This window comes from Nicotiana tabacum, chromosome 19 (genome assembly GCF_000715075.1).
Source record: "Nicotiana tabacum cultivar K326 chromosome 19, ASM71507v2, whole genome shotgun sequence".
Lineage (NCBI taxonomy): Eukaryota > Viridiplantae > Streptophyta > Magnoliopsida > Solanales > Solanaceae > Nicotiana > Nicotiana tabacum.
The window spans coordinates 60,635,517-60,661,841 of record NC_134098.1 but is presented as its reverse complement, the minus strand read 5'-3'; the positions used below and the strand labels follow the sequence as shown (position 1 = coordinate 60,661,841).

The 26,325-nt window shown below is 37.8% G+C and overlaps 1 protein-coding gene across 1 annotated transcript in view; it reads right to left on the bottom strand.

Moving 5' to 3' along the window:
• Positions 1–393: 393 nt before the first annotated feature.
• Positions 394–26,325, bottom strand: part of LOC107819543 (piezo-type mechanosensitive ion channel homolog) — a 36,464-nt gene continuing 10,532 nt past the window's right edge. Inside the window, exons 5-21 of the mRNA XM_075237801.1 lie at positions 23,645–23,801; positions 23,353–23,539; positions 19,943–20,058; positions 19,326–19,410; positions 14,810–15,025; positions 14,543–14,720; positions 13,187–13,315; positions 12,875–13,048; positions 12,497–12,730; positions 9,911–11,452; positions 6,817–9,296; positions 6,041–6,433; positions 3,952–4,110; positions 1,528–2,031; positions 1,159–1,300; positions 932–1,076; positions 394–847 (exon numbers count right to left, since the gene is read on the bottom strand). Of these exons, the coding sequence (XP_075093902.1) occupies positions 712–847; positions 932–1,076; positions 1,159–1,300; positions 1,528–2,031; positions 3,952–4,110; positions 6,041–6,433; positions 6,817–9,296; positions 9,911–11,452; positions 12,497–12,730; positions 12,875–13,048; positions 13,187–13,315; positions 14,543–14,720; positions 14,810–15,025; positions 19,326–19,410; positions 19,943–20,058; positions 23,353–23,539; positions 23,645–23,801 (6,977 nt within the window). The 3' untranslated portion in view covers positions 394–711. The remainder of the gene's footprint in view (positions 848–931; positions 1,077–1,158; positions 1,301–1,527; positions 2,032–3,951; positions 4,111–6,040; positions 6,434–6,816; positions 9,297–9,910; positions 11,453–12,496; positions 12,731–12,874; positions 13,049–13,186; positions 13,316–14,542; positions 14,721–14,809; positions 15,026–19,325; positions 19,411–19,942; positions 20,059–23,352; positions 23,540–23,644; positions 23,802–26,325) is intronic.

Sequence of the window (26,325 nt, the reverse complement as noted above, 5' to 3'; positions counted from 1 at the left end):
GGGAATATGTGATAGTCAAAGCCTCCATAGACTCGACTGTTACAGTTACTAGGTTGCACCTGCATCGAAAACGATGAGAGACAGTACCAGAATTCCAAAGGTACATTTTTCGTACTATTTCTTGTAAAGGGCATAGTATAAATTATGCTTCTCCACATATTTTTCTTGGCAAGTTATTTTTATGCAAACAGGTAGAGCAAGTTTTGATTATTCTGGATATTTGATCAGAACTCTCTTGTTTGTCCCTTATTTGATCTTGAACTTGCACATTTTTCAGCCATGTTTTCTCCGGCAAAATGACTTTTAAATTTCGAGAGAAGGGATACTCTCCTATCTTTCAGTTAACAAGATACAAAGAGAGGTAACATCACTCAAAAAGGAAAAGGACACAAGTTAGATAGATGAGAACCTTTTCTATGCCAAAAAAGTATTAAGTATATATTACACAAAATTGATGTCGTTAGATTTTGCACCCTGACCTATATTTACAAATGTTTCTAACATCTATATATTGTGGAGGTGTCAGCATGAGGAATCAATACATATGATCCTTCCCAACTTCAAGCTAAAAAAAAGACATTGGGAAGTTTGTCATGTTGACTGCGAGGAAAAGAGATGAATTCTATGGTATTGGTTAGTGTCTCTTCTACATATCCATTAGGAAAAATATCAGTTGTCAAACTCTGCAGTTGAGAGCAAACTCTTGTTGGACTAATCAGGCTTAGTATACTCGAGCAACATGTGCGGAGACCTATATATCTTCACCAGTGTCCAGTATAGGACTTCCTCTACTCCAAGTTCACCCTCTGCTCTTGCAGCGTATATATCCTCACAGATGGCAATCAATCTGCACAGAACCAAAATTGCTCATTTTTCCTTTAACTAGAACTCTTACTAGATTTTCTTTACAACAATGTTAACGTAATATTACCTGTCACATGAAGGAAGATTTTCATATGGGATTCTCATTCGCAAGTCGGAGCACTGCAGTCTGATGAAGCGGCCAACTGCTAAAACAAATGTGATATAGAGACCCCATATACTGAATTTGCTGAGAGTTTCACCTAGCAATCCCTCTAAAACACAAACAAATTGTTAGTGAACAACAACAATTCACTTAATTTCTCATTCTATGCGAAAAAATAATCCATTACTTACGCGGTGTTTCCTCTGATACAATTATGGCCATAGGCCCTCTCAACCCTCCACAGCCTTTTACATCCAGTGAGTTGATATCATGGAAGGACCACCACTCAGAGACTCCCCGATTTAAAATGATATCTGCGCTAACATCATTTTCCTATAAAAAAAAAACAGTTATTGACACAAATATCTTTAGGTGGCTAATACTAAATAGAAGTTGAAATGCAAAACATTAATCGGATAGTAGGTTTAACCAACTACTTGCAATATCCATCAAAATTAATATGTTGATATGTTTGGTATAATTCAGCTAACTTCGCATGACAAGAAAAATCAAATAACATAGAATACATATTTAGCTCAAGTGCGTTTAGGCCATCTCACCTCCTGTTCGATAGGCCTAACTTCCCCCGAACCAGTCACACGAAAATATCTTGGATATACATTATACACGCGGAAGCTATTGGTTGAACCATTTAGAACTTTCTTAACTTCCGATGGCTTTGGACAATCCGCAGGAGCAAGACTTCTTTCATATTTCACTACCTCCTTTCCCTTAGGCCTGTCCCTTATAAGAACCCAAGAAAATTTAACATCCATCTCTTTAAGAGACAGAATGAATCTTCTCTGAACCACATCCGGAACCAGCCACAGAGTACTTGCATCAGGTTGGCAACAAATAAGTTGGATATCATTTACATTGTATGGGTAAAGATAGCCATGCGGATCAAGATTCAAATCATCATTGAGCTGATTAAATGGAATCATTTCACAAAGAGTAGACTGGTAGAGGGTTAACCTTCCTCCACCTTTTCTGCTGATATCAAGCTGAACTCTCGCATCATTTACAGGATTTGCAATGTTAGTTGGATTACCACTGCTGTACATCTGCATCGAAGAACAGCTTTAATATTCCAAATATACAAGATCACCCAACATGGACTTTAAAGAACTGATTAAAAGTTATAGAAAAGTAAAAGTTAGAACATAGTAAAATTTAAGAAAGTTCTGAATGGATTCTCTTCTGAGTATCCTTCTTACACCTTTGTTTCCTTTATTTACATCTCATTAATGCAGGTACATAGAAAGCCAAAACATCACTTATCATTTACAAATATCAGTCTCTAATGATTCTTAATCCACAAACTGGCGGAGAACATCAGAAAGGAACTGTATGTCTAAAACCAACACAGCCTATAAAAAGAGAAAAAGAAAAGATAGAGAACTCTTATTGAAATTGGTTGTTAGCAACACACAAGAGGGCTCCTCCCCTAATGGATGAGTATGAGCATGTTATACATTTCAAGTTAGACCCCCAGGGAAAATATAAAAAGAAATAGCTAAAAAAAAAAAGAACAGTTAAAAAACAGCTTGCTTCCTTTATGTCATATATGAGATGTCCCGACCTTTTAAAGCAAAAAAGTGATCCACTATCGATTGAAGTCAAACTTATATATCAAGCCAAGAGAGCGAGGCCCAAGCAATTAGGGGAAGGGTGAGTGGGTAAGTGGGGAGTTATATAAAATAAGGAAAGTTTCCTTATCACTGAGATTTCTAAGTATTATAAAATAACTATTAAGAGCACTCCACATAATATTCTTTATTATTCTCTTTCAACTTTCACCAATAAAACAACAATTAAGAACATCATACACACTAATTTTTATGATTCTCTTAATTTTCAACACAACCCCTCAAGCTTATGGTGGTGAAACGAATTTAAGCTTTATTATTTTGCAAAAAACAAATTCTAAAAAGCGAGTGAATTAGTAACAGTAGCCTGAATAGTGTTGCCGGAACAGTGAAAACGCAATTGGAACTATGTCTTCCAGAAATTCATAGGTAATTGTGACAATGAAATTAGTAAAAGCACATGGAAGGAACTATTCTTAATCGCTAGAAAGAGGAAAAGTTATTGAAATCTCAAGGGTATCATTGGAGTAGCTTGACCACAATGGTGAAACAAAAAGTTGCTGGAAAAGTCTTCACAGGAATGACAAAAAGAGACAGTCCCCAGATGGACATTCGAAGGAGACGTAATGACACCAGAATGGCAGAAAAATCACTCAAAAAGAGGTTCAGATAGTAAAAACAGAAAAGAAAGAAACTTTTCGCCAGGTGAGCTGCCACAACAAGCGGAAGCTACATAAGTCTTTTACCAAGATTTTAGAGGCTCTAATACCATGTGAAAAAAGGAGCATGAGAAAGGAAGAGAGAAAACTCCCTTCTTACAGATAATTCAAAAAGAGAGAGGGGGAGAGAGAGAGAACTCCCCCTCAATTATACTTCGATGCTGACCAAGTAATTACTTGGCTAGACAAACACGGCAACACTGTGTATTTACACCCGAATCCAATTCCAAGGTGTCTTTCCAAACACACCCTTATTAAAAATGGTTGTTAACATCCAAAAGGAAAAGTTTGCTAATAATTAATATTGTTAATTATCGTGATAAATCATTATGAATATTCTATAAAATATTATTAGAACTCCTGATTTTCAAGACACAAAAGAAGAGATCCAAGAAAAAGCAAAGTAGCAGGGAAACTTTCCGACGCAGTGAAAAAATCTTTCTTCTCAGTGAGTAGGGTGGATGGGAAGAATATGCAGGAACTTCCCCAGTGTCAGCACGAGGGAGAACAGAACAAAAAGAAATTTATCCTTTTGAGTAAGACAAATTCTACTAGTTCGGTAATATTGAAGGGCTATGTAGATATAGATAATACTTGCTCCTTTTATCTGAAAGAAAATCTTGAGTTGCCAATTGTATAGCACATAGATCTGAGGAACAGTTCACAAACCACTTACCAGCATGGGAGCCCAGATTACACAGATCAATATGAAGAACAAACATATTCCATTACAGAATTTGGTCATCTTAGTCTGCTTGTCTCCTGGTTTATGTGTAGCTCTGTTCAGAACAGCATCACATTTGACAAGGTACAAGCTTGCATTTATGTCTTCCAACTAGAAAAAGTACCAAAACATCAGTCTCATGAAGAAAATCCTCAACAATCGAAGTAGCATCAATAACATGAGACATATGCAGGTAAAAGTAACCAACCCCAGATTAATAATGGAATTCAAGCATACGTGAAAAAATAAATCCTATAAGTATTTCCAAGGGCCCACACAGACATAAAGAACCACCTAAAAAGGGAATAAAACACAAACTGATAGAGAAAGTAAGATAAGAAGTTTGTTGGCCTTGCTTTAGGTCTAAAATAGAGCTCAAGGTTAGTAATGGGGAGAACATATCCTTCTGGAAGGACGTTTAGGTCGGAAATGTGCCTTTGATGTCTATGTTTCCAGATTTATTCTCATGGGCTGTCAATACTACAGCATCTCTGGCAACAAATAGAGTGAATCGTACATGGAATATCAACTTCAGAAGGAATCTCAACGACTGGGAAGTGAACAGGGTTGCAGAAATTTTCAACCACTTGAGCACATTCCAACAATTTACCAACACGACGGACAGAATTAGATGGTTACTTAACAGCAGGGACGTGTTTTCAATAAGTTCATATCACAGAGATCTTACAAGGGAGGAGAACCCACAAGGCCCTTGGCAATGGAAGCAAATTCGATGTTACATAGCTCCTTATAAGGTAGCTTTCTTTACTTGGATAGTGAGTATAGAAGTGTGCGTTATGCACGAGAGTCTACAAAAAGAGGCATATTCATACGTAGCAAATGTGGGAAAGAGTCAGAGAACATACGCCATCTGTTTTTGCATTGTCAAGTTACTATCCAACTGTGGCACTTCTCTTTCAATGCAATTGGGCTAATGGGTTATGCCTAGATCAATAGATGAATACTAAGAAGTTAGTACAGAAAAGGGCTAAGGCAGAACAAGTTCAGGTGGTGGATCACTATTCTAGCGTGTATTTGGTGGACTATATGGACTGAAAGAAATAAACTCCATCTAACAACAACAACAACTATGGCTCAGTCCCAAACAAGTTGGGGTCGGCTATATGAATCCTCACTTCTCCATTTAAGCTCAACTCATGTCATCATCATACCAAATAAAAATAAAAGTGAAAAATAAGTTAAATATATATAAATAATAGTAAGGATAACAATAATAATATTAGAAGTTCTCTAGCAAGACTAAAACCTATTCCCAACCAGTAGATATCACCTATATAAATCTTTTTCTTTCATTGTGCCCTATTTTTAGCTAAGTCTGTATACTTTTGTTTTGTTCATGGTGTAAATTGGAACACGTAAATGATGCTGAATCAGTTCTACAGACCTTAGAAGCCCTTCAGGATTAGATGTGGTATATTTTGCTTCTTATGATTTCTAGAAACATTGTACAGATGTAACAGCACTCCCTTTATGCTAGTTTATTCATGAAATAACTATACCTTCTCAAAAACAAATGTTTGATTCTGTTTGTGTTTTGAAGGAGATTTAAACATTTATGATAAAAAAAGGAAAGGGTCTTCCTCATTTTTTCCCCATGCTCACCTTCTCAATTCTTTTTAAAGATAAAGGTGCTCACCCTTCTAACTCGAAGAACCAACAACAACAAAAAAGAAAAACCAGTGGAATCCTACAAGTGGGGTCTGGGGAGGGTAGTGTGTACGCAGACCTTATCCCTACCATGGGAAAGGAGAGAGGATGTTTCAGATAGACCCTTGGCTCTCTAACTCGAAGAACCAAAACAGGGAAAAAGGACTTCTTTAAAATTTTATTCCTTCTAGGTGCTAAACAAAGCAGAGATGAGTTGGACATCTTTACACCGAGTCAAGATAGACAGTTATGTAATTAGGGTTTGTCGTAAACCAGACTTGCTGAACCAGCTTTTTTTAATCTTCTTTTTATTTATTTTTATTTTTTTTTTGGGGGGGGGGGGGGGAGCTGGTTTGCTGATAGATGATCTCACCTTCAGCCAGTCATACATTGTCAATGAAGTTTTAGTGCAAGACCAGTCCAGTACACACCGCAATTCATACAGGAAAGGAAGAGCACGATATAGCCGGTAGCCTAGATAATTGATTTGAGTAACTTTACTGGTGAGGAATTGGCGATACAATGTGGTCTTGTGTGGAACACCATACTGAATTTGTATGGCTTGCAATGCCAGAGATATTGCTTTAGTTAGATATATTGCACGGAGGGCTAAACCAGCAGCACTTTGCTGTGCATCTATATTCCAAGCATACTCCGTGATGACATATGTAAAAAGAATGAGATTGAAAATGTAAAAGATCACTTTTCCTGTGGCAAATGAACAGAGGTATATGACGCGATCCACCACAATCAAGAAGAATATTGCCTGCAGAAAGGTCATAGAAGAGAATCAGAGACGGCCGATTATTATGCTTTATTACTATTTCAGCCAGTGTATAGCAGCTTTCTACACAGTATCCTGCTAATCAAAATGGAGTACAAGAATCACTAGCCTATTCCTTCAGAATTGCAGTTCTGCCAATATATGTATATAAAACCTAAACAAATACTGCAAGAAAAATAGAGGACAGCTGATCTACATTCTTTATTAGTTGGTCAGTATTGGAAGCTTTGACCAGTTCAGTCAAACAACTTTTCTCCATGATTAAAGAAAGGCTATTCCCATCTGGTTTTCCCCACAGCAGTGATAATATCTTTAATAATCTTTTTTCTGCAACGCATGAAATAGACAAATGTAAGAATGCTTACCATCAACATAAATACGAACTCCTTGGGAAACTGATCCTCAAGTTGGGAAACATCCAAAAACTCGCTTTTGTTTTTTATAACAGATTGGTAGAAAATAGCAACCAAGAAGAACACACTCAAATCAGCACCAAAAATATAAGCATAAAGATCAACTTCCCTTCTACCCCCACCTATGATGGAGAGTATAGGGTATGGAAATCCAACTTCTTCAACAAGACCCATGCTTTGTGCTCCACGAATCTCTTTTGCTATGTCAGCAGCTGGAGTGAGTGACTTGAACTGTTCAGGTGTACATTCTGTCGATGGGCAGGCATAAACCACCTCGAAAACAGCCAATGCAATGTATGGATTTTCACTACTCTTTTCAATGCTTTGAATTTGGACCCTACTAGAACAAGAACAATGGCTGGGGTTTTGGTTTTTGCATCTATCATCGTGCATAAGCCGTAGCAATTGATTTATTCCAGATTCAATCCTCTCCGGTTGGATTCCATCCTCTGGCCACATGTGAACATCCATGGACAACTGGATAAAGTACGGTGGCGATTCTGCCTCCTGTGTTAGTGATTTCCAATACCTACAACAGCCTCTAATCACCATTTTCACCATATTTTTTATGGGAAGGAAGAGCTTGTTCGCCTTCTCACTCCACCCAGATGCCACGAGGTCCTCCTTTGGGTCCAAGAGTCTCCTTTTCCAATTACTGTATCCTAGAGAAAACCATTCACCATCTTTTGCTGTTATAGAGCTCTGTAAGAGGGTAAACAAGTAGACCAGAAATAACGGCAGCGAGCTTATCACAAAAGCAGATGTTATCCGTTTTGTAGGAAAACCCAACTCTTGAAGAGTAGTTGACTGGATGCTGAAACCACAGTGCTGAATAACTATTTGATAAAGATACTGGACTAAAATGTATATCTCTGTGTAGATTAGCATGACGACCCAAAAGATGTAACTTGGCCCAGTATTCACACAAAGAGCATATAAAAAGAGAGCTGCCAGGTACACCATAGAAAGCAAACTGAAATTCCAAAGGAAGACAAGAAGAAAGCAACAATAGCACACAACATCATTATTTGAACGCATCTGGGACCATATGTGATTGAAGATTCTCCCAATTTGCAAACTTGCTGTTTCAGACGTTCTACTCCTATCAGATTGCAGAGAAGAAGAACGATCCAGATGAATGTGTGTAGCATTTTCACCCTCTCTCTCATAAGATATTCCGTCCCCAGCAGTTGAGGTCCCATTAGAATCAGAGTCATCTTGTGGAATGTTCAAAAAGCTCACGATATTGCTTACAGCCTGATTTCCGATGGACTGTACTTGAGAAACACCATCACCAATCAACTGTACTGCAGAAACTAATGGGTTATCCTTGGATTGGCCTTTTCTTTTGTTTTCTTTATCCAGGTTCAAAGTATTATGACCTGCATCTTCTTCAATTTCACTTATCTCACATATAGAAGTTACCATAGGATGATTCATTAGTTCTGTCGCCAAAGGGCTTTCTGCCCTGGCACTACTTGGAGATTCAGGGAAATCATGAGAAAACACAGGGTCTGAATTAACATTTATCTCCAGTTTATCTGGGTGTCTTTCCTCTAAGTTCGGATGTGAAAGATTCTTCCTCCTCCTTAAACCCTCACTAGCAGGAGAAGTGTCACCACGAGTGGCAGCAGAATTTGCTTCAGTACTATGAAGCTGTATTTGTAGGTTGAGCATCTCTGATTTCATCTTCTCCACTTGCAAATTTCGCTGGCGTTTCTTCTCCTCAGATTCACGAATGTGCTGTAACTGTGCAGTCTTCCAGGCAGCTTTCTTCTCTTGCTCGCGTACAACAGCACCAATTTGTTCCGCCTCAAGATAACGGAACACATAATCAAATTCTGGGGAAGAGAACATGTATGATTGCAGTGCGACAAGCACAAAAATAATGATCTCGACCAAAGCTGATCTCGAGGTAATTCGAAAGCCATAATCATATTTGTAGAATCCAATCATCTCATAAATGTAATCTATTGTTTCACATTTTCCCGCATTGAAATCACCAATAAATGGAGACTGATAGGCCAGAGAGAGAACTATAACAGCAAAATTGTATATGCGAAGATACTTGAATATCTTATTTTTCTTTTTCAAAATCGTAAGTCTCATTCGGAAGAAGATCAGAGCAAAGCCAAGATATCCAAGATGCAGAATATCATACTCGAGGGTACCTGTTATCAGAATCAAAGCAAGTACAAGATCCAAAAGATGACAATAGCAGTAGAGCCTCAAGTAGTCAAGAAAGGTCCACATGCTTTTGGTTTCAAATGATAGATCTCGCCACACAAAAGAATTCTTGCGCTGTGAGACCATCTGACGGTACGTAAATGACCCTGATAAACTGGATGTGCGATCAGCATGGAGCTTGAAACATGCAAGCATGAAGACCACATAATAACTGATCAGCATTCGAGGGTCATCAACAGTAAGCCCTGTCACAAGGAAAAGTCAAAAGCAGCTCAGCAAGTACGACAAAAAGGTTTTCAGCAAAACATCCACAACTACTAGCTACAGGTGTTAGATCTGAAAGTAGATAGTTAAAACAATACGCAAAAAAGAGAGGATATTTTATTCCAGTAAACATGTCAATAATTTGTTCAACTGTTTGTTCATCTCAACTATTGTTCTCCAAGTTAGTGAAATTCAAATCCAAAATGGATAGGTTCTGGAAATTTTTTCTCGATAAAGTAAATAATTTTATTAATAATGGGAAACTCTCCCGTATACAAATAGAACACCAAAAAGGAGAGAATCTCCTACATAATGTGTTTTTCTTAGTTTTTTTGGTACACCAATGAGGTTCCAATATGTATAGAAGATTATTGGGTGTCTTTTATAGGGAATCGTATTTGTTTGTAGGTTCTCTACTTTTTGGTACTTGTATGCAGGTTTGTTCCCATATATCAATAACTTTATTGCTACCTTATCATTAAAAAACAAAAAAAAAACAGGAACATTTTAGAACATAGGGATAATGCATGGAGGTAAAAGAAAAATCAGATGTGGCTGAAAAATACAATGCCAAATACTACTGAAAGAATCATACCAAACCAACACTTTTTACAATAATCAAAATATGCATCCGAGCTGCTCCAGCAATCATGACAATGCACGGACTGATTTGGTAGGTGCTTATTTAAAGGCATCAAGCTCTTCCACATGGCAAAGTACTCCAGCAGAAGAATCAAAGTAAACAAAAATACAAAAATCGGCCAAACTTTACGAATGATTCGCCGTCTCAGAAGAACACAAGCAGCTAGCAAAGCAATGTAGAGCAAGGAGACAGCATTAAGTAAAGCAAAGCTGGCGAAAACCAGTCCAAGCATATTGATCTCAAGCCCAAAGAGGTTGAACATATTCTCCACCCAGAACTTCAAATAAATTTTCAAGGTAGCCTTCTGCATTTCAAGTCTTTCTTTTCTCAGTGCAAGAACAAGCTTCTTATTCCATTTATGACTCTCCTTTCTGCTTCCCCAGATAGAACCAAAAGAATATTTTCTTCTACTGCTATCAACAGAAACTCCTGTGGTAGAGGACACGTCATGAGAAGATTGATTGATATTCTGGCCGAAGTATGGCCATGACTTGCTTGTTGCCCGCATCCCTTGTGTAGACAATCCACTGGAGTTTGCAGCTGGCTTGCTTTCTCCATCGGAAACTAAAGGCAATATATCTTCTTCTGAGACAAACAGTGGACAAGGTTCCCCAGATCTAGTGCCATTTAAAAGAGAAGTTGGCATCTTTTCCAACCAATGGAAAACATTATACTGAAGTGTACATGCAGCAATCACCAGCACTTTAGCCCTCAAACCTGCTTCAAGTCCCCAAAAGCTTGGTCTATATACCTCAAGGCCCAAGATAAGAGATAAAGCATAATGCTTTTGACCAGGAAACATCCCAGCCTCTTTACCCCACATCTGAAACAGATATTCAGTGGCCACTATAAGTCCAGTGTAAATCAAGAACAGCTTGGATGGTATTCGGGAAGCTTTTGGCAGGGTTGAACAGAGGACAAGACCCAGAAGATAGAAAAGCCCAAATGCACTTATTGGAGATAAAGATGCATAAAACAGTGCAACGAACAAAATTTTTTGACTGTGCCAAATGAGAAACCGTCTGACGAAACCAAATATCCCAAACTGTGATGGACCAGGATCTTCCGAATGGATGTATTTGCTTTGTCGCCTTTCATAGCTATACATTTGCATTACAATTACAATTGCAAGAGACTGCCATACATTTTCCAATAGAGATGCTCCATGGTCATAGCCAAGGTACAACTGAATATCAAAATTTCTGGACATCCAGGCCTCAAAAGTTGGGAAAATGCTCAAACTATAGATGAGAACAAACACTAAAATTCCATAGAGTTTTAATGGATACCATAGGCGTCTTTTTGTCTTCTCGACTAGTTGTCTTCCAATGATCCAGAGGAGAAGAAGGAAGATGTACCCAAAAGATATGTAGTTGGGTTTCACCAGATACACAGTGATAAGAATGGTCACAAAAGCTATATAGGTTCCAAATGATCTATATACAGACAAAAATTTCTTTCCTATGGCACTGAGGTACGAAGCTATCCTTTTTTCTGCAAGGATATCAACAACATTAGGATGAGACGGTAGTGTAGGACCAATTTCGTTTCAATACATCAGAATTCATACATTGACAATATCCCAACACTAAACAAGATAATTTCATGAGTAAACATTGCTACTCCCTCCGTCCAATTTATGTGGCGGTATTTGATTCGGCATGGAGTTTAAGAAAGAAGGGAAAAGTTTTGAAATTTATGGTCTAAAATGAGTCAGAGAAATTTGTGTGGCTACAAATTATCTCATTAAGGATAAATTAGGAAGTTTTAAGTTAGATTGTTTCTAAATAAGGAAGTATGATATTCTTTTTAGGAGACTAAAAAGTAAAGTATGACACAAATTGGGACAGAGGAAGTATTACACAAAGTTCCAAAAGAAAATCCAAAGACATCTATCTGCTGCATACACAGTATTCATCAGCTAAGTTGCTCGGACTCTTCACTTTCAGTGCTGCACCCGTGTCGACACGACGTGGGTGTGGGTATGGGTGTGGGATCCATGTCGGATCTGGTCAACCGATTTTGGGTACTTTGACCAAAATCAACGGAGAAATTTGGGACAGATACAATGATTTTTGAAAACAAATCAAAAGCTAGGGTGATATGGAAGAAAATGGAATACCTTGTATATATAAATTTCTATGTCAGTCCTTTTCCCTTTATCTCCTTCTAAAATTCTACTCTTCAATATTTTCTCCTTCTCGGAATACCTTGTAAGTTTTCCACATAATGTCTCATAATTTAGACATATTTTTATAACTATTTTTAAATAATTGAATTATTTTTAGCCGAATCCCCGCACCCGTATCCGTACCTGGATCCGTACCCCCGAATCTTTAAATTTAGATCATGAAGGATCTGACCTCTAGATCCGTCGGACACCCGCACCCGAGTCCGAGCAACTTAGTTCATCAGAAGGTTACTAGACCATGAGAAAACACATCTGAATTGAATATGCAGTGACCGATGACTTACATTTCTTCCTTGCACATTAAGAAACACACAACCGTAAACGAATTAGCGGAGAGAAAATCATACCATGTGAATGGTCATGATCATGGTCTCTACTGGTGGTAGAGGCATAAACAGACAACAGGACTGATTTGTTCAACCCAGCTTTTAAAATGCTAAATCCCACAGGAGGACAAGGTGTATGCTGTACAATGGCTGAAAATGAGAATAACACATCAAAGCCATGGTTATGAACTGCACAGAAGCATGCAAGCACAGCTATTTCGAGAAAGTCCCAATAGCTATCACTTTGGAGGAGACCTACAGGAGTTTGGAAGGATGCATCAAAGAATGAAGAAAAAGCAAATTCAGTTAAGAAAGAAAAGGTGCGAGAGCAGAGAGAAATGAGTTAACGATTCATCCTTTACAGGAAATCAAGACCACGCAAATCAAAAGAATACATACCCAACTGAGATAGGATCACCATACTCAATGAGCTTTCACGTTCCAGTGTTTTAGAGATCAGATTAAGCTGAAGAATATACAGGATGGCAAAATGAGCCTCGCATAGAAGGATTAAAGATTGGCGCATCTTTTCATTGATGTCGTGGCTCAGAAGATAAACAAAAAAAAATACCACTGAAACAATAGAAACAATCAGTTATGATCATGCACCAGATCATGCACTACATAAGCATCTAGTTCAAATTCCTTTTTGTTCCACTACACTATATGAGATACATCAACAGTCAAACAAGACTGTCTGATACTACTTACTATATACAGCATGGATGAATCCGGGTTTTGTTGCAATAAGGAATATTAATACTAGCATAATAGCCCGAGAACATTTCCGTAATCCCCAGGCAATTGTTGCCACAATCAACACTTTGGTCTCTTCTTTCACTGCAATTGAAGAAGATAAAAACACAGGGATGTCATTGAAGTGTAGGGGGAAAACGAAAAATCTAAGCGAAAGGCACAAACATTATAGAGCAGAAATTATCTTATAAATTCTTCTTGTGCCCATTTCATGAATCAAAAGAATTCCTTTTCACAAATAAATCAAGGAAAGGCCAGAAAATTATGAATCCTTTACATGCTTTCGACAGCATTAAGGGCCTAAATTGAAGCGAAGACATGCTCCAAACAACTTCTGCAACTTCTAATGAAGATATGACCAGATTACACTACAGAAAGTTCAAAGCGTCAATCCAAGTGTGTAGCTAACCAAAAAAGCAGCCAAAATAGCCAGATACATGGCACTCAATTTATGTGACTCTTCCAGATGATTAATGTATAAAAAACAATGAAAGTCACCGCATTCAACATTCACTGAAATAACAGAAGAGAAATAAGCAATCATGATCTCACCCATTTAGACGGTGAATCAATAAAATTCACTCCAGACAATAATAGAAATAGTATTACTTTGTGGTAGCAAGTATAAGTTTGCTTTTAGCCAATCAAAAAACACTATAGTTCTGCATGGTCGGTGTGTTACACTAATTTGGACACATACAAATAGTAATAATGATGAAGGTCCGATTTATGATGTAAATCCTAGAGCACGACCCAAACAAGTGAAAGAATTACTTTAGCAATCTGACACCATTCTGCTAATAAGAGGACTACCTATACACCCACCATTATCCATATGCATATCAACATTTCAGAACTTCCATAATCCTAGCACTAAGCGCATGCCACCTTATTCTTCAAGATACGTAAGCAAGTTATTTTAACATCACAAAACCAGATCCATCACAACACCAGATCCATAATGACGGCGAGTCAACCCAGCAAATGGAAGTCATCCTCGAATAAATTGTACATGCTGGCTGAATGTCATCCATAACATGGAACTGTATCGTTCTCTCTTTTAAATCAATAAAGCAGCATAAAGCATATATTTATCTGGACACCAGTATTTCAATGTTCATATTAAGGAAGCCCCAACCCTTCTTTACTCCTACCACAAAGAGCTATATATACAACAATGACCAATTAGCATAAAACTACCAAGCTAGCTTAGCTAACTAAACTAGTATAGGGGAGAGTATTGAAGTCTGACTGAGTAAATACGAGGACACAGTTCTATTTTCCGATTGAGATTAAAATAGCTATATGTACCTTCGTCACTGAAGCTGTCACTCGATGATTGGTTTTCTTCATCTGACATGCACAGAAAAACAGAGTTATTTACGAGATTACCAACTGCAACAAGGATTCCAAGGAAAAACTGTGCAAGCAGGAAGAAGCCAGGAATAGGATAATGCCACAACCCAACCATCTCCCAGATCTCCATGTCCTGAAAGTTCACAACAAAATGAACTCATTAACTTGCAAGAACTAACCAATATGACATGACTGGAAACTAACACCAAAGTACAAGAATACCTTCCCGAGCTTCCAGTTGAGGAAAACGAAGCCCACATTAAATACATATGTGCTGACTGCCCACAAAAGAATGAAGACTAGAAGCAACCCATTCAATCGATGTAGACGAAACAAGGATGGAAAAGCGTACAAAATGTAGCCAATATATGCAAGCAGTCCAAACGCGCATATACTTGCAAAATGGAAGCTCCAAAAAGAAAGGGCAAACAATGAGACCTGTCACATTTTCCATCAAAAGTTTTAGCATATATGCGAAGATGGTGAATAAGACTTGTTATAGGGATCCAATACAATGAAAGATGAAATTAGGAATGTTACAAAATAGTATAATACATGTAAAATTTTGAAAAAGTTAGTGAAGAAAATATGCCAAGAAAGGACTAAGAAAACCTTGCACCTCCGTCCTATTGGGACCCCAAAAGCCAACATGGACAATACTTTCCGAATCATTGATGGGAGAAATGAGGAGATTAACTTTTGATTGGAATGAATAATGTGACATTACAGATAAAACAAGGTACTACTACTGCATTTGAATTTTGCAACTGAAATCACCCATCAAGTCATCACATGGTATGTTACTTAAAGGTTAATTTCTAACAGAATGAGTTGTATTAATTTGGAGAGAGTGACCTTACACTTCAGAATGAATCTGAGGATTTCTTCTCCAAGGGAAAACATTGATTAAAACCTTCTGGATTTGTTGAAAAGACGAGCTTCACTAGAAGTGGTTTTTCTTTTGATAAGGTAAAATAAGACGTGGCATGTGTTTGTAATATATTATTTGAAATTTCCAGCATATATTTGTACTTTATCTCAGTACTAGCTAGGCACCGAATTTCTTTAATAAGATTTACCTTATAATGATCAAAAGATGGGAAATTCTAATGTTGGTAGCAGTGTTGTGAAAAGCGAGCGCTTCCTCGCTTAAAGCGAGAAGCGAAGCGAGGCGAGCCATCGAACGCTTTTGTTAGCTGAAGCGTAGCAGGTTCACAAAAGCGCTGGCTTCCATTAAAAAGCGCGATGCGAAGCGTAAGAAGCGAGCGCTTCTCTTTATAACAGGGCGGGCTGCCAACCTATTTAATTAAAAAAGCTGTTCTTTTTTTAAAACATCATCGACCAGCCGCAACAGAGAAAAAAAGAGGCGACCTAAGGTTCAAGTTTTCTACACTTTTCAACTTCAAGATCATCAAGTTTGGTCCCAGGCATGTGATTTCTTCCTCCTCCTCCTCCTCCTCCTCCTCCTTCTTCTTTTTCTTTTTCTTTCGCTGTTTCAGCGTCCAAATAGCAGCGAAATGCTGGTGAATTTTTTTTTCCCTTCAGTTCTTCTTTCTCATTCTTCTCCTCTTCTTCTTATTCATTTTCTTGCACTGTTTCAGTGATAAAAAGATTGAAATGCTGCCCATTTTTTCGTTTCAATTATACTGCCCTTCTTCTTATTTTCATATCCTTTATTCTTAGTTTTTATTGCCTTTCTTATGTGTTATGTAGTTGTTCTTTTAATGGCACCAAAAGAAGATAGGAAAGACCCAGCTTGAGCTTATTCTGCAAGAGTTAGCGAGACCAACAAGATGGCAATTAAATGTCTTTTTTGTGACAAGATTTCAAATGGGGGAATCTATCGTCAAAAAGCGCATCTAATCGGTGGTGATCCAAATGTCGCATCTTGTCCTAAAGTTACGGCTTTCCTTCAAAAAAGGAGAGAGTTAAAGACTCAAATGCTTCATGAACAAGAACTGCATAATCTTGATGATGACGATGATGAAATAGAAGAAGGTGACGATGCTTCGTCGCTTCCACGCTCTTCACAAAAGCGGGGAAGGATACAAACAATGTCTTCTAGTTGTGGATCTACTGGTAAGACCAAAGGTCCTATGGATTGTTATTTCCCGCAAAAATCAGGAGATAAGGGAGGGAAAAGTGGTAATCCTCAAATTGATGTCAAAGCGATTTTGAGGGATCGTGCAGTTGCAATGTTTGCGTGGTGGATGTATGATGTAGGTCTTCTTTTTAATTGTGTTAATTATACTAACACTTTTTCTGCTTTTATTGAGGTCGTAGGCCAATATGGTCCAGGAATGAAGCCTCCAACTTATCATGAAGTTAGAGGTCCATATCTAAAAAAAGAGGTGGAAGAGACTAACAAAATCGTGGAGGAGCACAAAGTAGAATGGAACAAGTTTGGTTGTTCCATTATGATGGATAAGTGGACGGCAAGAAATGGAAAAATGATCATCAATATCTTGGTGAATTCTCCTAACGGAAGCTTGTTTCTTGAGTCCGTTGATGCAAGCGACTCTTCTACTGATTCAATCAAAATGTACTCCTTCAAGAGTACAATACACTCTATTGGAGCAAAAAATATTGTTCAAGTTGTCACGGATAACGCAAGTGAAAATGTTAAAGCTGGTGATTTGATGTTTGTAGGGTACCCGCATATTTATTGGACTCCATGTGCAGCACATTGCATTAATTTGATCTTCGGTGACATTTTCAAGGAAAGACCCTTCAGTTCAGTCTTTAATCAGGCAATTAGAGTGCATTCCTATATTGTTCAAAGGCTTTTGTTATTGAATATGACGAAGAGATTCACTAAACAAAAAGCTTGGTGAAACCTGCAAAGACAAGATTCGCTACCGCTTTCTTGACTTTGCATAGGATGTCTGAGCAAAAAAGTAATTTGAAGAAGTTGTTGGTTTCAGCACTAACAATGCCTATGGAAGGAAAGCTCGAGGGAGAGAATCTGCAGATATTATACTTTCTACTTCATTGTGGAACAATGTGGTTCATGCATTGAAGATTGGTGGTCCTTTAGTTAAAGTGCTTCGTTTGGTGGATGGGGATAAAGGCCACCAATGGACTACCTTTACGAAGTAATGGATAGGGCAAATGAGGCTATTCGAGACTCTTTTAGTGATCAAAGAAAATACAAAAGAGTCTTTGAGATCATAGATAAAAGGTGGAGCGGTCAGATTCATCGCCCTTTGCATGCAACTGGACTTGTTTTGAACCCGGAACTGTTTTATGACAATGAAGAGAGGATTCTAGGAGATGAAGAATTGTGGAAGGGATACATTGAAAGTATTGAGAAGTTGATACCTGATTTATCCGTGCAAGATAAAATAACAGAGCAATTTAGTACTTATAGGAATGCTGAGCAACTTTTTGGAAAAAACATGGCTATTACACAAAGAAAGATGAAGTCACCAGGTGAGCGGGTGCTTATATGTTGCTTTATAGTTAATAAGTTATTTCTTTATCAATATTATGTTTTGAATGTTTGTTCTACTTCTACAGTTGAATGGTGGAAGCAATATGGCCATTCTACTCCAGAATTACAAAAGTTTGCCATCAAGGTTCTAAGTCTAACATGTAGCTCATCCGGGTGTAAAAGGAATTGGAGCGTGTTTGAACATGTAAGAACTAAGAAGAAAGATTTAGTATATTGAGATAATTAAAGTATATCTCAATTGTCCTAATTTTACTAATTACTTATTATTTGCAGATTCATACCAAAAAGAGGAACAAACTAACCTTGAAGCGTCTCAATGATCTAGTCTTCATTAAGTACAATAGAACATTGAGGCGTCGTTACAACGCACGCAATGTCATTGAACCAATTAGTTTGGACAACATCGATGATGCTAATGAATGGCTAACTGGAGTCCCGGAAGATCATGCAGATGAAGAAGTATTTGAGCAAACTTCCGATTTCACTTGGGGTGATGTTGCGGAGGCGCGTGGAATTGGGGAGAGGATTTATGGTTTGAGGGGGAGTACCTCAACTTCAAGATCATAGAGGAAGGGAAAAGAAGCAACTACTTTGTCCCTAGTTGATGAAGAAGAACAAGTTGAAGAAAATGACGAGCAATATAATACTGATAGTGGAATACAAGAATTTGACAATCTTGTAGAAGAATAGGATGCTCATTTTGTGCTTTAATTGATGCTACTCTTTAGTTTTTACATTGAAGTATTGATCATTTGCTTACAGTTACATGTGTTGTCTATGCAGTATTTATTTTAATAAATTTTTTTTAAATTCTGCTTCACTTCAAAAAAAGTGAACGCTTCGCTTCTCGCTTCTCGCTTTAAGCGAAAAGGGGCTTGTCGCTTTTCCTCGCTTCACGCTCTTCACAACACTGGTTGGTAGTAACAAACTGAATTTTTCCAAATAATATGCTACGTTCAAGAATGAATCAAAACTAATGAACAAAGGAAAATGCAAATGAAAACTAGATGAAGATATCTTATTGTTCTATGTAACGATTTATATGATCTCTAAATCAAACGTTTTAAGCTGGTTGGTTGATTGGATTATCATTATAAAGCTCAGATCTCCAGACATTTTCATGTTATCTGGCTTAACAGTCACAAGAATGTGATGTCGTTTGGCAATCTGATTTGGAGCAGATAAATTACATCTTTTTGGACATGGCACTTAAGGAAATCAAAGAGGAAAAGACAAAGACATAAAAGGACAGATCATAATTCATTGTCGTTTAAGGACATGTACCGGGAAGCCGTACGTGAAAAAGTTGATAGTGAAAATTCGGAAAACTGTTCTCCTCAATAAAACATTAGTATGCCTCACACCAGATCTGCAATCACATAAGAATTTATAAGCTTTAAGCAAGACTTCATTAAATGTATCCCTCAAGAATTTCAAATAATGGGAAACCTTTAAATGTAAAAGAAACTCTCCCATAATCATCAGCAAAGAAAAGCATTCTGCAGCAAGGATTCACAACCAAAAAGAGAAAATGTAGTCCAGACTGTCAAAGCATGATCTTTCAAAATTTTCTAGGGAAGGAAAACAAGATTTCCATTGTCATCAGCCTTAACAAGTGGGATTTCAAACTTTGGCAACACTACTGCTCATACTCGAGCAAATTCGATACGGACTTTGTTGTAACTTGAGAATTTTTCTGTGTGGCATCAGCCATGTACAACATCGGATCATCTTGTATTCAAACAGACCCTTCCCCAACCAAAAGAAGAAGAAAAAAAAAAGATGTAATGGCACTTTTTAAGGTAACTGTGTCTGTGTACGCCAATTGGTGTAGTGAACTACTAAATAAGGTAATCAAAAGCATGAGATAGATTGAGAAATATTAATACTGTAGCACTGACCTGTTTTCGCGAACAAAAAAGGAATGCCGCAACGGAAGAAGCCGCTCAGTTAAGTTCCCTTCGCTCATGGTCATGATGAAATACATTTCCTCCAAATCATCCTTAACCAAAGAGATCTGCATATCATCAATACAATCAGGTTGTTATCCACTCCAACTACCCGGACTGTTGAGAATCAGTTAGAAAGTGCATTTGTTTTAAATAACAGTAAGACTGAGATTACAATTGCGCTAATAAAGTATACATGAAATGGAAATAAATAAATTAGAGTATTAGACTAACGCAAACTTTTCACAGCTGGATCAATCACAGATTAGGCCAACTACAAAGTTTTTCCCTTTCAATCTTCCAAAAGAAACTAGTGCAGTACCAAAGTTCTGGACAGTTCCATGAAGCTAGAGCACCTGGAATAGTAGATCCCTAAGAATGTGGAGATCATCTATCAAAGGGAAATAGGGGGAAGGCTTGAACAAAAATAGGAAAAGAAAAAGGTTCAAATTGAAGATGGAATACAGGAAGATGAAGAGATGAAGAAAACTGCTACAGTATGGTGACAATAGCTCTCATTCTCTGCAGATTTATTCAATTTTGACCTTGCTGCCAAGTACTGTTTCAGAAACTAATTTACACAAAAATCAGGGATTTTAAAGCTTCAGATGTTTAGCAAAACTATGAAAACATTAATGTTAAAATAGACCTTCATCTGAAGAATTCTCAGTAGACGAGGAGAATATATATATTAGAGAGGAAGCAAGCAGTGAGAGCTGGAAAGCTTAGGTTATCACAGAGCATGTTCAGAGCTGAGCCAACTGATTCGATCTCTCTTCAGACTTAGGTTCTCTATCTCCTACAAAATTTTATTAATATGACTGTCGCCACAGGAACAAGAACGTCCAAAGGAGATGCAAAGCTAGACGAACACATCAGAGTCTACCTTCAAGCTTTTCAATAGATGTTACAATGACCAGCTTGCTGAAAACAACATGAGGCATTGAGGTAGCAACTTAGTGAGAATACTACAAGCAACGGCTTCATCTTCATGTCTTTGTAAAGATTTGCGGAAAGTCTTAAGTTGTGCTGAGGCATCATAAATTTCATAGAATGTCCCCTCCACAGTAGTTATTTTTTTCCTTGATAAGTGTCCTCTCCCCAATAGTTTAATCTTTTCAATATGATGGTGCACATAACCAAATCTGGAACTAAAGTACGAAAAAATCCTGGGCCTGAGTGTCACTACCTTACAACAACTATGCCTCAGTCCCAAACAAGTTGGGGTCAGCTATATGAATCCTCACTAACCATATTTCTCCATTTAAACTCAACCCATGCCATCATTAGACCAACAACAACATGCCCAGTGAATTCCCACAGTGGGGTCTGGGGAGGGTAAGATGTACACAGTCTTACCCCTGCCCTGGAAGGGCAGAGAGACTGTTTTGGATAGACCCTCAGCTAAAGAAAAGATGAAAAAATGTAATGGCAACAAGTAGTAACAACAACATGATAAAAGAAAACCGAAGCAAAGGTAGCAACTAAATGGTAGGTAATAATAACAATCTAGGATTAGAAAGATATCAACTAGCACTAGTGCTACCGAATAGAGGAAGACAAAGGGAAACGCTCGCCTACCTACCAACCTTCTACCCTAATCGTCGACCTCCAAATCCTGCTATCAAGAGTCATGTCCTTAGTAAGCTCCAGCTGCGCCATGTCCCGCCTAATTACCTCTCCCCCAAGACTGCTTAGGCCTACCTCTACCCATCCTCATATTCACCAAGGCTAACCTCTCACATCTCCTAATTGGGGCTTCTGTGCTTCTCCTCTTAACATGCCCGAACCATCTCAACCTCGCCTCCCGCATCTTCTCTTCCACAGGGGTCACTCCCACCTTATCCCGAATAACTTCATTTCTAATCTTATCTAACTTGGTATGCCCGCACATCCATCTCAATATTTCACATAAAAGTGAAATAAGTTAAATATACATATAAATAATAGTTAATAATAATAATTATATTAAAAGTTCTCTATATTTTTACTGACATGTAAATCTATGATAAGGTCAAGATACTCTTAGAAAAGCATTAGGTTGAGTACTCCCATCAAGAGGTTCCTGCTGCAATGATTTGCGACTTGATATTGATGACAGATATCAAACTGTCATCGTTAATTACAGGCATAAAGTGGATACAAGAACTGTTGAGTAAAAAAAGCTAACAGGTTCCAGCCAGCTGATAAAACAGTTAGATAAGTAGTTTTGCTGGAAGTCTCATTTATATACAAGCTAACAAATGAAATAGTGTGGATAGTAATTTGCGTCGAATAAGAAAGAGAAGGAAGTTGAATGGTATATTTAATAGAACAAAAGAGAAGAAGACAGTACATAATACGCCAAAAAAATGGAAGTAGAAGAACTCAGTTTTGTAAGCTCGTGACAATTCCCCGTTTATTATCAAAAGCATTCGCCAGCCCATTCTATCTAAATAATTGATCCATGATAAATTAAAGATTTTACGACCAATGGAAAATGGTTAGACCAATGGATAGTTGGTCTTGGGATGGGGCTGGTGAGATTTCAATATTTTAATTCATCTTGTGTCTTGTAATGGTTATGTAACTTGTAGTACGCCATGACAAATACGATAATTGGGCCTTTGGACTCTTCACTCCACCATAAATAACACACAAGTTCCTGATAACAAGATCATATGCTCAGTTCCTAGTTAGCATTTATTACTCTGTAAAAGCCTTGTCTTTCAAAAAAGTCAGCAGTGCACCTATTTATATTGGGTAGCGCAAGGAATAAAGCACATCCAAGAAATGACAATTGCTAGTGATTACAACAGTTGCAGCCTACGCTGTGTTATTAAAAGTGATCACTTCATCACTTTGATGCGAAGTAGGGGGTTATCACTTCATAGGTGAAGCAATGTACTTCAGAGAATGTGCACATCAAACAGTGACACACAAAGTGATCCAAACGAAACAGTCGGTTTTTTTAAACAAGGATTGGTTTAATATCGGCATTATTGTATATCGGATGCTGAAATTAATCATGTTAAATGCAATTAAGATTATTATGGAACAAAATTCATGTGTCTGGTATTTTCTAATTTTCCTTAAATTTTGTGCTTCATTTCAGAGGAGCATGTGCTTCACTTCTTGCTTTTCTTTTCAAGCTCTATAAACATTGTCCCTTCTTTTTTGCGCTTTTCACTTTTTAAAGCACTAGGCTAAGGTCAATCAAGCTACTCCTCATGTATATAGCACTAGGAATGCAGATAAAAGGGAACTCAATGCTTCAATGTCATAAGTATCTGAAGAAACAGTTTGTTCAAAGAGAATATCAATCATGAAGGTAGTGTTAACTAATTCCGAAATTGACTTTACTGTAAAAGATGTGAGCGTACCAAATAGTAGAATGCCAAAAGAGAGAGGCCAGAACAGATTTCTTGCCAACCAGAGTTTGTTGATATCTTGTATAGACCAATATAATCGGCTACTACATAGAACATCTGTGGAAATGCGATAGGGAGCTGATAAAAATAAAGCAGGCAAATGTTGAAACCAGCATATAGCCAGAGAAACTTCCACCACCTAAATTGATCAATAGAAGAAAATAAAACTCCTTTAGGATTTAGCAGCAAAAGGACAAAGGATTTTAATACAGAAAAAACAAAAAAGGATCAACGATATAATTACCTGAATAAACCTAAAAAGTTGCTTGTTAAAGACAAATCAACTAGGCCCACACAGCTACAAATGAAGAACGGTAGAGAAAGCCAAGACGGATTGCTAATTCCCACAATCAATTGAAGAGCAGGCAGAAATAAGCAAGAACTCACTCTAAGACAGGAACCTTCCATGTCAAACATAAGACAAATAAAGTCAGCTTTTGAAAGAGAACATAATTTTATCTTTTGGTAAATGCAAAATAATTGAAGCTCATAATACTGAAGCTATTTTCTTTTATCAAGTAATAAATTTCATTAAAAAGGGCAAGAAAACAGCCCATATAGTACACCAAAAAGTAGAGAACCTTACAAACACATACTGCAGCTATTAATCAAAGCAAACCCAACAGCCCTAGTATTTCATACCAAGAAAAAAGGAAAAAATTAAATTGCGAAAAAATAATAATCCAGACAGGAAATCCTGCTCACACCCGAAAAACGAAGTAAACAACAGGCTCAGCAATATCAACCACAATAAGATGAACGATATTTTACAAGTAACACAATAAACAATGATTATATTGCTAATGAAATCACACGCGCGCACACACACACACTCTCTCTTACATACAATAAGTACCATACTGGAATAAATATGTTCAAAATATGAGTAGCCAATAAAACTTAGTAAAAAGATCAGCTCCATCAGCGTTTATTCGTATTTAACTTTGTCTTTAAAATGCTTGCGGTGAGAAATCACATTCCTAAACGTCCATCGCCTTTAGCTGTTATGTAGTGAAGATTGAACTCCCATTGGAGCCATAGACACAATGTACCAAGTCCAAGGAGATAAATGTAAGACCACAAAAAATATCTAACCAATTTCATTATATTGTGTTGTGTCCTTATTTGTGATTAGGTAAAATAATTTAAATTTATGACGGGAATAAAACTTCTGTACAAAAAAGTAAAGAACCTAAAAAGAAATATGATTCTCTATGAAAGACATCCAATCTTCTATACAAGTTGGAACCTCAGGGTGCACCAAAAGAAATAAGGAATAAGAGGGTATTCCTTAAATGCACAAAACCCTTATGTCCCTTCTAAAACCCTCCTATTTCATCCTTTCCATACAACCAACATGAGTGCCAGTGGAGTACTATCCCACACCCTCCGTCGTCTCCTCCATCTTCTACAAGCCTAGTTAAATAGTGCCTCATTTTACTACCTGACAATGTAAAAGGAGGTGATCCACGTCTTCGCCCAAACTCTTACACATGAAACACCAATTGACATGTGTAATCCTCCTTGTTAGTTTACAGATATGTACATAATGTAGTCTTGTCCCACATTGGAATAGGAGTAATAAGTCCTTGTAGAGTATAGCTATAAATACGGACCTCTTGTATTGTATTGAGTATCTAATATCAATAATATATTTTCTCCCGTGCTTTCTCACATGGTATCAGAGCAATCGTGAGAGATTTATCGCTGTGCATAAATTCCAGCGATTCCGGGAAGAGAAATCAGTCAACCGGAAGTCTTTTTTCCGGCAAACACAGGTCTGCCGCAGTAAAAAAAAAAAAATATTTTTCATCAGTGTTGTGCAAAAACCAACACCACCACGAAGTAGATCGGCCTTCGGCGACCAACCCATAAAAATATCTCCGTCAGAAGACCCTCCACACGCTCCCACGGGCCGCTGGAAGAAATATTTCCGGCGAAGTTCCGACGTCACGCGTCGGCGCGTGGGGGCCCTTTCCGGTCACTTTTTGGAAAAATTTCTTTGGGACAGATTGTTCGCAAGGGAATTCCGAGCCTACCCATCCAGGTTACACCAAATTCCGACCACCTTTATATTTTTCCGGACAAATTCTTTAGGATTTGATGTTTTTGGGTCTAGAAACATGAGTTCTGGAAGCTATATTGTTATGATTACCCCGGAACCTTTAATGGGAAGTTTAAACAACTTAGCTTGGGCTTCATCTGTCGAGTTGTGGTGTAAAGGTCAAGGTGTTCAAGATCATCTAATCAAACAGTCTAGCGAAGGAGAAGAAAAGGCGATAGCACTTTGGGCAAAGATCGATGCTCAGTTATGTAGCATCTTGTGGCGATCTATTGATTCCAAGTTGATGCCCTTATTTCGTCCATTCCAGACATGTTATTTGGTTTGGGCAAAGGCTCGTACCTTATACACTAATGACATATCTCGCTTCTATGATGTGATATCGCGGATGACAAATTTAAAGAAGCAGGAATTAGATATGTCTACTTACTTGGGTCAAGTACAGGCAGTCATGGAGGAATTTGAGAAGTTGATGCCAGTTTCTGCTAGTGTTTAAAAATAACAAGAGCAGCGACAGAAGATGTTTCTAGTTCTTACCCTCGCTGGACTTCCTAATGATCTTGATTCAGTACGCGACCAGATTTTGGCTAGCCCGACTGTCCCCACAGTTGATGAAGTATTCTCTCAATTACTCCGCCTTGCTGCAGCACCAAGTCACCTAGTGATCTCATCACAGATACTTGATTCCTCTGTTCTCGCATACCGGCCAGTGGATGTTCGGGCGTCTCAAACTATAGAGAATAGACAAGGAGGAGGTCGTTTTGGAAGATCTAGACCCAAGTGTTCTTATTGTCAAAAACTTGGACACACTCGTGAAATGTGTTATTCCTTACATGGTCGTCCACCCAAAAATGCTTACATTG